General features: G+C 44.7%; 1 protein-coding gene across 4 annotated transcripts in view; it reads left to right on the top strand.

Moving 5' to 3' along the window:
* Window positions 1-12,391, top strand: part of SLC30A6 (solute carrier family 30 member 6) — a 38,541-nt gene that overhangs the window by 8,587 nt on the left and 17,563 nt on the right. For 3 of the 4 annotated variants that reach the window (XM_006270017.4, XM_059716194.1, XM_059716202.1), the window contains 2 exons: window positions 917-959; window positions 11,992-12,057. In XM_006270017.4, the coding sequence (XP_006270079.1) occupies window positions 917-959; window positions 11,992-12,057 (109 nt within the window). The remainder of the gene's footprint in view (window positions 1-916; window positions 960-11,991; window positions 12,058-12,391) is intronic. The other variant, XM_019500576.1, reaches the window with a different exon arrangement.

Here is a 12,391-nt window from a genome sequence, read left to right on the forward strand (position 1 = left end):
AAGCTTCACTCATACAGGATTTTAGGTCTTTGGACTATCCTTTGAACGTTTTACTTTCATAAATAACCCATGGAGGTAAAGCTTTAAATTGAAGTCAGTTAGCAGGACTTGTTGGGTTTCTTCAAATTCAAGAAAACGTTGTCCTTACAGCATGCGTCCCCTACAGTACACAAAAAGTTTCCCATCTGTCTGCATTGCAGAGGGGCTGCCTGGATTACATCTTTAACATGTGGTGTCTTACCACAACTGGAAAAACAAAACAAAAAAAAAGTCCAAGTGTTCAAATGATAAGCAAAATTTTGCTCCAATTCCCACTGTAGTTGAACTGGTTCCACCCACATCTTATTGTAACATAAATATATAAAGGGGCTGTTACTGTTAGAGTAGAACCTTAACTGTGAAATGTCTCTTTCCATGTTTCAATTTTCCTAACTGTTCATTAATAGGTGCTCAACAACATACGAAATACCTTTTACTGGACCAATTGTATGATTGGGATAGACTGAGACAAGTTTTCAAATGCAATTGATACTTCATTAGGTCTAACCTTGTCTTGGTGTATCCCAGTCATACAGTTGGTCCAATATAAGATATCCACAAAAGTCCTTACCTCCTTACATGTTTCCTGGACCATCATGGTTACCATCATCACCCCAACGCTACTAAATATTTTAGTATTTTACTTAGACCTGGTCTTACTTTAATCAACTGGTCTATAATTTTTCTTTCATAACTTTCAAAATGTGGCATTTTTTTTTAATACTGTTACAGGGCTGTGTTTTAGCAGAAGGATCTTGTTCGGGTAGCAAATGATAGGGAGTTGCCATAGAGAAGCAATTTTTGAAAGCAAAAGCACATGCATCTTTTCCGTTAAATACTTCACCATAAGTAATAATACTAAATTTTGTTTTTACAGCATTAACTGCATATACGTACCTGACAATCTTTGATCTTTTCAGGTAGGACTTTTTTCACGTGATCCGATGATATATCAATGCTTGCAAAGAATCTTCTTTATAACTAAGTTTGAAAGTAAGAAAAATAGTAAATAAACAGTGAACAAAGACCTACCAACTACATGATTTTTTTTAGTTATTTTTTCCATACACACATAAATGTAAAACTGGGCCAAATAAAATAATTGTATTTAGGAGTAAAACAACAAATATTGTAGCTGTGATCTGAATAATTAACAAATGAACCATAGTTAGATTTCTGTATACAGCTGCCTGATACTGCTCTAACTCAGTAAATTGACAACAAAACTCTTACTGTGTGTCAAACGAGTATCTTTTAATCCAGCGGTGCTCAAACCATGACTTGCAAAGCCAAATCATCCAGCCTGTGGGGTTCCCTGCAGATCTGGAAATTTGGTGGGAGGAGAGCAGTGGCATTGTTAATTGCTGCAGCTCTGCAAGCCCTGTGGCATTTAATGCTGCCACTGTGCTCCTGCCAATACATATTTGGATCAAGCTGATGTACAGGGGTTGGCCTGCAGCCCCTGATGCAGCACTTCAAGGTCCTTTGGCATTAGAGCACCTCACTAATGCCACAGCTATTAATACTAAAATGTATTTGGTTTAACTGTAGGTGGAAAAACCTGGTTTAGTTTTACTTATGCTTTAAAAATGCACTGTGTGGGCCGGGAGCGATCTGGGCCCTTTTTTGCGCCACGTGGGCTGTGGCCAGCAGCCCGGGCACGCTGGATCAGAGAAAACAGGTGACACGCTAGAATTAGTCACGGACGCGTAGTGGTTGATTTAAGATTGTTTACTTACACCGAAGATGGTCGCGGTGTAGGCTGGACAGTTTTCCAGGCACAGCTCCGATTAAATCCTCGTTTGAGGACTACGACAAGCTCGGGTCTCTCCCACAGAGTTGTTGAGGGTCCGTGGATCCTTTTGCATGCAGGGAGAGGGATACGTTGAGGATTGCAAACGGCGACAGGGAGAGGCTAGAGGCTGATCAGACCTCTGTTGCCTGCTTGAAATGTGCTGGGTCCGATAGGCTCCACAGCGCTTAGAGATCTTCACACAGCGTGAAGATCCCTCCTCCTGGTGTTCGTGGAGTCCTCCAATTTGGGCGAAAACCACTCAAGCCTTTTATACGGCTAGCAAGCCAATCACTAACCGCCACGTGTGAATAATTTCACACGAGCCAATAATGGGGCTTGAATTATAATACAAAGGGTGGGAACTCTTTGCAACGAGCATTTCTTAACTGCAAAGAAGAAATGCACGCTGCAAAGAAAGTTACAAATTGGTGGGAAAATAATTCAGTGGCGCCAAAGCACACACAAAACAAAAATCACACCCTTGGGTTGTGACATCCCCCCTTGCTGAAGGCACAACTGAATTATGCTGCACGCTAGTCATTCGAGTGATCCAGAGCTTATCACGAGTTGTCAAACGAATAAACAAACAAACAAACAAACATAAAATTCGCCAACATAAAATTCGCTCTCCTGGGATTGAGTTGCATAATAACCAACACAAATACACATAATCAGATTCAAAACAAAACTACACGATCAGGGCTTCAGTGGGCGTCATGGCGAAGTCGTACGTCAGGCCCTCACTTCTTCTGATGATGTTATCCTTCTCAGGGCTTCTCTTTACCATGCACTCTGGATTCTGGATCTGTAAACAAAAAACTCTCAAAAAAAAAAAGGTTAACGCATCTCAACATATTTACAAAGTTTCCATGGAACTTTACTATAATACAAGTGTTCACCACTCTAAACTACCCTCTCTTGTACACTCAACTAGATGAAATTGTCGAGGAGCCGTCGTCTAGCTCTTCTAGATAACGGAAACCTAACTCATAGGCCAGTTGCCATTGGCCTGCGTCCCCTAAAATCCGAAGCTGCCGCTTATTGAGTCCAGAACGCTGTAGGAGAAATCCAAACATGTATCACTCTTCTGGTGTTCTCTGTGGCAATGATGGAAGATCGGATTCACGGTGTCTTGTGCCTTGAATCTCAGTCGGGTGTCGACAGTCCCGATCAAGAGATAATCTTGGCTCCATCAGGATACGCAGTTGTGACAACTGACGAAGGAGATTACACACGGGTTGGTTCACCATTGGGTTAAGCAGAATCCGGAGGACGACGATGTTCTTTTGCCCATAAATTTCAAGACAACTATCTAGGCTGTGAATGGTTACTGGAACGGTTCCAGGGTCTCGTAGATGATGGTGAGGCCATGGTCTTATTTGCTGGAGTGATGTCAGTCCCAGCGCACGTGTTCTGGGGTTCCAGGCACAGTACGAGACTCCGATGATTGCTAACATGAGTTGTTCTGCGCCCGTATGTTCTGGCCGTCCTGAATGCCATACGTGGGCTTTTTTGACTGATCAGTCCTGCAACAAGCGCTGGCAGAGGAATAGGCTAGTGAACGTTGACCGCTATCATGTCGATATCAGTGGCATGTCCTCTACTCCATGAAGCTTGTCTGACTAAGAAGCTTGCTTCTTCCTGGTTCAGCAGGTTGGATCCAAGTTCCATGACTAAACGTCCCAACCACACAGGTAGAGTCTCTTCAGGTTGGATTCTTGATTCTCTACACAAATCCTGTAATTCAGTTCTGGTGCGAGCATAATAGGCAGTAACAATTCGGTTAGTCGTTGTTGTAGGCTGAACTGCCGCTGCGGGAGTCACTGTTGCTGTTACTGCTTCAGGCAGGAGGGGCGGATGCACTCCTCCGCTTGACTCTCTCTTTCGTGGGCAGGAAGGCATGGTCGGCAGAGGCGTCGCCGCGTCGCTAGGCGGGGTTGCCGGAGACGACGCTGCGTCGATGGGCAGAGTCGCTGACCGAACTCTCACGGGTTCTTCCGAAGCTCCACCCTTCTTTTCCGGTTCTTCCACGCGGTCTCCCTCTTGCTCGGTGCCATCTTGGGCTGGTGTTTCAGGATCCCTTCTCTCAGCCGCTTCTTTGACCGCTTGAACAGCCATATGCAGCTGGGCTTTCAAACTTAAATTCTTATTCATTAAATCAGCAATTGTATGGAAAGTTGCACTTAATTCTCCCCCCTTGTCGTACCGCGGGGCCACCTTCTCATCTGCAGCACATTCCTCCGTCTCCAGATCTTCACGGAGCTCGGATGGAAGCTCGCGACCCCTTAATCTAGACGCCATGAGGGGAGGGAACCGGCCGATCGGCACCGGCTCTTCACTCTCCCAAGCATATCGTAGGCATTGAGCACACTCCTGGGTGAGGGTCGGGTTCACTGTGCCCGCCGGGTTGACTCTGGTGAGGGACACAGTATCGAGGGGCCTGAACAGGACCCGCTCGTCGCTCATTATACACCCGAATGCCGCAGGGAGCAAATATACTTCTCTCTCTCTCGGGGCTCCGTCTTCGGAGGTTCCCTCTTCTCCCTTCAGCGACAGGCGTCCGCTGATAAATCTCTCACCCGTTCCGCCCTCCTGGTGGTAAACGATATGCGCCTCCAGTTCCTCAAAACTTTTCACTTAGCGTTTGTTATCGCGCCAAGGGCAGTTCTTAACTAATTCTAGTTCTAGCGTGTTCTCTCCTGATCCCATCCTCGTCGCCGTGTGCGGGCCAGGAGCGATCTGGGCCCTTTTTCGCGCCACGTGGGCTGTGGCCAGCAGCCTGGGCACGCTGGATCGGAGAAAACAGGCGACACGCTAGAATTAGTCACGGACGCGTAGTGGTTGATTTAAGATTGTTTACTTACACCGAAGATGGTCGCGGTGTAGGCTGGACAGTTTTCCAGGCACAGCTCCGATTAAATCCTTGTTTGAGGACTACAACAAGCTCGGATCTCTCCCACGGAGTTGTTGAGGCTCCGTGGATCCTTTTGCGCACAGGGAGAGGGATACATCAAGGATTGCGAACAGCGACAGGGAGAGGCTAGAGGCTGATCAGACCTCCGTTGCCTGCTTGAAATGCGCTGGGTCTGATAGGCTCCGCAGTGCTTAGAGATCTTCACACAGCGTGAAGATCCCTCCTCCTGGTGTTCGTGGAGTCCTCCGATTTGGGCGAAAACCACTCAAGCCTTTTATACGGCTAGCAAGCCAATCACTAGCCGCCACGTGTGAATAATTTCACACGAGCCAATAATGGGGCTCGAATTATAATACAAATGGTGGGAACTCTTTGCAACGAGCATTTCTTAACTGCAAAGAAGAAATGCACATTGAAAGAAAGTTACAAATTGGCGGAAAAATAATTCAGTGGCGCCAAAGCGCACACAAAACAAAAATCACACCCTTGGGTTGTGACATGCACCAAGAGCCAGATCCTATTCCATTTACTAGGCATCTAAACACAACCTACTCTACCTTGCTTAAGTCCCTGAACAGCTGCTAATAAGTCTACCCTTGTACTTCTTAGCATGGAGTTTCAAAAGCAATGAGATGGAAGAAGAACCCACTCACCTTTTGGGGGGAGGGTGGGGGGCGTGGTCATACTTAAATGCCTATGTACCATTTGCGTGCTTAGTATGTGGAATAGGGTCTTTGACTTCAGTGAGATGGACCCTATTGCTGGTTTAAATAATATTTAATGTCTGTTTATTGATTCTGGCTTTTTTGAAACTTTCCAAATAATTCCAAGTTTTATTAGTCTTCAGCCATCACCAGCACATCACTATGTTCTATAAAATCAATGATAATATTTTTTTTTCTCTAAATGGACTCAACTGCAATGTAGTGAGGAAATGAGCTAGAACAGTGGTCACCAACCAGTGAATCTTGATCCGCTGGTAGATCTTGGAGCCTCTTGTGGTAGATCTCAGAGCCTCTTGGAGTTGATCCGAGGCTGGGTTGGGGGGCTGAGTGCCCATGTGCATGCACACACATGCCCCAGCCCAGCAGGTCAGTCTGTGGGGGAGGGGTGGGGGCTAGATTGAGGCCCCCATGGTTGAGGGACAGTGCCACAGAGGCCGGAGCAGGGGTAAGTTGAGCTGGGTGGGACTTACCTGCTGGGGAGGTGCACTCCCAAATACATTTTTCTCCCTCTGCCTCAATCTGCCCCCCCTTCCAGGAGGGCAGAAGCATTGCAGATGTAGTTTGCAGCTCCCCAATCCTGGTGCAACTCCCCACCAGCTGGAAACTGAGTCAGGGAGAGGGGTGGGAGTGGGGATGTAGGTGAAGCTCCCAGCTGGTTGCCTCAGCACAGGTGTAGGGAAGGCTCCTGCAGGGACAGCACCCCACCTTTCCTCCTTGCCTCTTCCCCACTACCTTCCAGTTGCTGATGTGCTGCCAAAGCCACCTGGTTTATGTTAGACCAGAGCCAGGTAGTCCAGCCTGCAGGATATTAAAGGTTGCTGACCACAGTTACAGGATGTGGTACCATCTAGATTCTTCGTTGAATCTCTGGTAAAGTGAGAAAGGCTATGAATTTTGTTAGAACAATTCTGTTTACCTTTTCTTTAATTTTACTGTTTAATTATAAGTAGCTTTTGGTACTTTTTCGTGTGCAACTCCAGTAAAGATTTTTTGTTCATAGGTTTTGTGAAGAAGCATAATTATAGCAGGTTGTTGCTTTCAGAAATAGATTCCTCTGGTTTGCAGACAGTATTGAAAGGTATTTTTCACTTTATAACAGATTGGAGATATTAGCATGCAGGATTTTGATGCATGTACATGAATATGCCAGCATTGTAGATGGGATGGGGAGAGAAGCAATAAGGAGCTGACTTAACCAGTGCTATGTACTAGGCAAGTAAAAGTTTCAACTTTGCAGCACACATCTGTCTAGGAAATTTGTGACTTAGCCAATTTTAAGTTGTAGCAAGGAAAATAGACTGGTTTAATCATTAAGACGCCCATATATGTCATACAGGTTATCTGAATGACAGCAAAACATCTCTAAATAAAAACACACAAAGGAAAAGGCAGCTGAGAGATGAATATCTTGATGGGTGAAGAGCCAAGTGAGGGGGGCTGGGTGGGTGATCTTTTTTAAACCAACTTATAGTTGGGAGAGAGGTTAGACAAGCTTTCAGGCACACGCTACCCTTCTTCAGGTTTGGGGGAAAAGCAGATACAGCTTGAGCTAAGTAGCAGATAAAACAAAAGCATATACATTACTCCATATGTAAACGAAAAAAATTTCCTTAAGGCAGGGTAAAGATGCACCTTATAGACTAACTGAATCAGAGATGCATCCCTACCTTGCCTTCCATGCCCTGGACTGGTCTGGGAGGGGCCTGGAGCAGCTGGACTAAAGGGAAACCTTTATCCCAAATTGGAACAAAAGGGAGCTTACTTTGTCAGGCAGGACCTTGGAATAAAGAAAGAGCACATCTATGTCTTCTCAAGAGAACCACCTTATTGGAAAGCTAAACATTAAGAAGTGTTCAGATCAGGCAATGGAAATGCAAAAATCTACTCACACCTAGGAGGATGGGGGATGGGTGTAGGCTGGACCTCAAGATCTCTGGTGTTCTTCTTAATTGTCCATTCCCCCAACAACTCAGGCACATTATTCCCTTCTGGTCCTCCCCAGGTTTACAATCATACAGTCATTAATGGCATGTATCTATCTACAATTTGATTGGGTATATGTTTATTGGGTATATGGGGGTTGATTATGAAGGACTACCCCCAGCTAAGTGAAGAATTTATTATAAGTTTAATTAGAAGGGCTTTCAGAGGTTCTCATTGTGGTTTGGACTCTTGACAGTGATGGTAGGTTTCGTTAACTTTGCTCTTCACTATTTCGTATGCTAGTTGGCTTCAGTTAATTTGTTTGTGTTACTATGCATGGAAACAAGTCACCTTTTGTTGCCTTTGTACCACCATACAGATTTTTATGGTGGTACAAAGCAACAGCAAATAGACATCCATACTTTTTGTATGGGAGTGTGGGCTGAAGCTGCCCACACTCTCCTGCCACCTCAGGCAGGTGCTTCTGGGGCTTGAGGGACCTGGTCCTATGGGCCCCAGGAATTCCTGTGCAGGACTGAGACTCTAAAGCAAGCCCAGGAGCACCTTCCTGGCTTTCCATACTTCCAGAGATGCACCCTGGATATTGCTGAGGGCATGTCTTTGGAAGTGGGGAATATTAGGGGTGTGCAAAATGGGCCATATTTGATTCGGATTTGGTTCGAATTGGGGACAGTGATTTGATTAGTTGATTCAGATAACTGTCCCCGATTTGATTCAGCCAAATTCAAATCTGAAGATTTGATGCTGATTCGGAGAATTGGCAATTCGGCCATAGACACAGCTTTAAATGTTTTTTCTACCTATCTCTAGGTACCGGGAGTGGCTCACGAATGCTGCAATGCTGGGGTGGATGGAGCATCCCACAGGAGCGTGGCAGGGGCCCTGCATGCTCAGTGGTGAACCTGGAAGTGGACTGAAAGTACTTCCAGTCCACTAATGGGTCTGCCAGAGAGCATGCGGGGGGACCCCCCCTATGCCCTCCCCATGCCCCCCTGATTCTGTGATCAGCTGCAGGGGGACCCTAGGTGCCCCCTCAGGCCCAGGAGGCACCAGTCGCTGAGCTTGGGGGGGGGGCCCAGTGTGCTCCCTGGCTGACCCGGAAGTGGAATGGAAGTGCTTCTGGTCCACTTCCAGGTCTGCTGCCAACCACACAGGGGAGCCCCCTGTGCTCCTGTGGGACGCTGCATCCGTCCCACCATCTCCACATTTTCGAGCCGCCTGGTACCTTGAGGTGTGTAGAAAAAACATTTTAAGCTGTGTCTGTCTGAATTGCCAAATCTCTCCAAATCGATTTGGAGGGTTCCAATTTGATTCGGAGACATTAAATGGTCTCCTGATTTGGTTTGGATTTGGAGATTTGGCCACCGAATGGAGCCGAATCGAATCAGGGACTGAAGCTTCACACAGCCCTAGGGAATATGTCATGTTGTCCCACAGGATGAATGGGTAAGATGTGTTTTGCCCATTGAAGCAGATTAGCTGTGGCAAGACACATCCTAGTACAGGTGATCAACTTCATGTGGTAATGTCTGTTTCTAGCCTATAGTCAAACATTTCATCCGTACTTTCCTGTTTAAATCAGCAAAAACATGGAATCTAACCTTGTAAGCCTTTCTCTTACACGTTTGCAGCAACATCATACAGTTACTAACTTCAGATAACGGAAGGTGTAGGCAAGAGAGAGACACTTATGGTAAGGCCTCTAATGTGTTCCTTAAATAATCTAAATCCTCTACCAGTTCCCCAGAGTGGGAGTCCTTGGTATAGGAATTGAGCAGGGAGTATTGCCCTTATGTTCCATTCCCCTCCCAGACCAGATCAGGAGGGAGCATACTGGTGTTCGTTTTTGCAAGAGAGTCTGTCTCGATGGGGAGATCTTCCAGGTGTGAACCTGGAAGACCTTTCTCCTGGAGGGGATGTTTCCCCTGGTAGAGGTTGAATGAACGTTTGTAGTTTCTGCTGGGAGAACGGTGATTCTCCTGGTAGAAACATAATGCCTGTATGCAGCCCATGTCTAGTTTCACCTGCATAGTTTGGAAGTCTTAAAAATGGAAAATACATTGTAGTCTCAGACCAAGAAAGGAAAAAAAAACTTTTGGGCTATTTTAATTTAAAAAAAAAAAATCAGCATGTACTATACATACCCAGCATAAGACAACTGATTTTGAAAAAAACTTAATCTATGAAAAGTAATATACTTGCAAATAGCTCTTAAAATGCACAGATTATTTCTCCAGTTTTAGGGACCCAGTAACATAAAATGCCCTGAAATATTGATTTATCAAGTGCGATGGGAATGTAATAGATTTGAATGTTTTTCCAACTTAATCACAGAACTCTTTAGAGAATATTGACCTGTCAAGAATAAGCAGTGCTCAGTTTTGTTGCAAAGATCTTCCTTATTCTTCAACTTCTGATCTTCTGGGTTGTTTATAATAAATTAAAATGTTACTTGAGAAATTTATTTTAGTCTGTTGGATACAAACAGTCAGTCACTTCAGCTTGTTTTTCTTCTATATACTGTGAACAAAGAGTAATGATAAACAGCTTGGCTCTAACTGGGAGGGTGTCTCAAGTTGCTTTGGGGAAAAGTTCTGCATCCAGTTTTATTTGATGTTTTAATGATCTGGAGGAAAGAAAAAGAGGTAAACAGTATGTTGCATGTAAATTTACAGATGGTATTACTTTTGTGTGCATACCAATACAAACAGAATCCAAAGGGATCTGCAGAGAGAAATAAGTACAGGAAATAAGATTCATCCTTGAAAAATTCAGGCTGATACATCAGGGAGAAAATAATTTGAATCGCATATATTCAGTCCAAGTGAGAAATCCAGTTTGTTCTTGATATTTTCTGTAAGCTTTGAGTAAGATGCAGCCAAACCACAACTGAAATTCACAACCAAAAATGCAAGTTTGATTTGGGTTATATACTTGGAGCCATCAGTGTTTGTCTACTCTGGTGCCCAGCCTGCTGCACACAAACTAGGAAAACCCAACTGTTCTGATTCACATTTCAGACACTTCAAAAATTAATTTGGTTTCCACCTGAGAACCATACTATAAATATTGCTTCTATGTTTGTACATTTAAAAATACTCATAGACAGCTTTTAGGTGACACTGGCCATACAGTGGCTCGTTACTACTGTGCAGTAGCATTGCATCACACCTTGTGCCATGTGACACTACTGCACAGTAGTAATGAGTTACTGCACAGTCAGTATCTTGTGTAGACACAGCCACTGATTTAACATTTAACTTCTGTTTCTTATAGCAGTTTTTGAAGTTGAGGCACCTTTATTGTAGTACTGAATGATGCTGGGGAAGGTTGATGATGTCCATTGTAAATACAGTGCATTTCTGATCATCTGTCATAAGGTTATCACTTACTCAACTTGACCTCATTAGGCGTTTCTATGAAACACATAGCAGAGATTTGGTTCCAAAGTCCTAATCCTGACAGTACTTTCATTGGATTCAAGAAAAACCTTGCTAGTATAACTGCAGGGTTGAATGCATGGTATAATTTAAATGTTACTGATGTGCGGGCTGGGCCCCGCTCCCGCCGCTGCACGCGGGTCGGGAGGGGCAATCCGCGGCCCGTCTTTCGCGCACGCGGGCTGTGGCCGGCAGCCCAGGCACGCGGGGTTGGAGAGAGCCGGCGGTGAGCTAGAGTTAGTCACAAACGCATAGTGGTTGATTGAAAAGATTGTTTACTTACACCCAAAGATGGTATTGGTGTAGGCTGGACAGGTTTCCAGGCACAACTCCCGCTTAGATCCTTGCTAGAGGACCACGACAAATTCGATTGCTCCCACGGAGTTGTTTAGGCTCCGCGGGTCCGGTTCGGTTGGGTTCGAAAGGTTCCCCAGAGTTGAGACTCCGTGGGTTCGAAGTTACAGGAAAGGGATACATCTGGGATTGCGATCAGCGACGGGGAGAGGCTAGAAGCGAAAGCTCCACGGGTTCGGTTATTAAGCTTGAGAGAGGCGCGTTGGGTCCGCAAGGGTCCGCAGCTCTTGGAGATCTTCACACAGCACGAAGTCTCCTCCTCCTGGCGAGTTCTCTCTCTCTTTCCAGGTTTCTTTCTTTCTTTCTCTCTCTCTCTCTCTCTCTCTCTCTGTCTCCCTCTCCGACTTGGGCGGAAACTACTCAAGCCTTTTGTACAGCCAGCAAGCCAATCGCTAGCCGCCACGTGTGCCTACATTTAGAATTGGCCAATAATGTGGCGCGAATCCAAATTCAAATGGCGGGAACTCCTTTGCAGCGTGTATCACTAGTATGCAAAAGAAATGCACCCTGCAAAGAAGCTGTAATTTGGCGGGAAATCCCCCGTTGCACCAGAGTTCTCTCTCACAGCAGAGAACTCTACCATGCAAAGAAAGCTACAATCGGCGGGAAAATAATTTAGCGGTGCCGAAGCACACACAAACAAAAACCACAACTTTGGGTTGTGACAACTGAAAGATTCCACTTTGAATTCTGGAAACTGTAGTATGTTTTGTGTATAAATTATGCTGGCTTAGTAGCTCAAGTTTATCATCCTAACATCAGTGTCCCCTTTTGTTTCAGTTTGATAACATGTCTAATAAGCTACTGGGTAATGATGAAGAAACCTAGCCCAGTCTATTCATTTGGGTAAGTACTGATATGAAGCATTAATTATTTAATGTGCCATGAACAATATTTTGTTAGTAGACTAATCCAGTTTTTTTGAGTTACTGAACACATGTATAAATATTTGTGTGCATGTTAAAATAGCTTGCTTATCATGAGAATCTTTTTACTTCATTCCTATTAACATATTGCACTATGCTTGTTCAATATGTATGGTTTGACAGTTGTGGTACGTAAGGTACATGATACATAAGGTAGAATAAACATCTTTTTTTTTTTAAATACTAAAATTCAAAGACATGCAAGGAATTGAGAAGCCTAAACAAGAAGTCCCATATTTGAGATACAGAGAAGA

Source organism: Alligator mississippiensis, chromosome 1, assembly GCF_030867095.1.
Source record: "Alligator mississippiensis isolate rAllMis1 chromosome 1, rAllMis1, whole genome shotgun sequence".
Lineage (NCBI taxonomy): Eukaryota > Metazoa > Chordata > Crocodylia > Alligatoridae > Alligator > Alligator mississippiensis.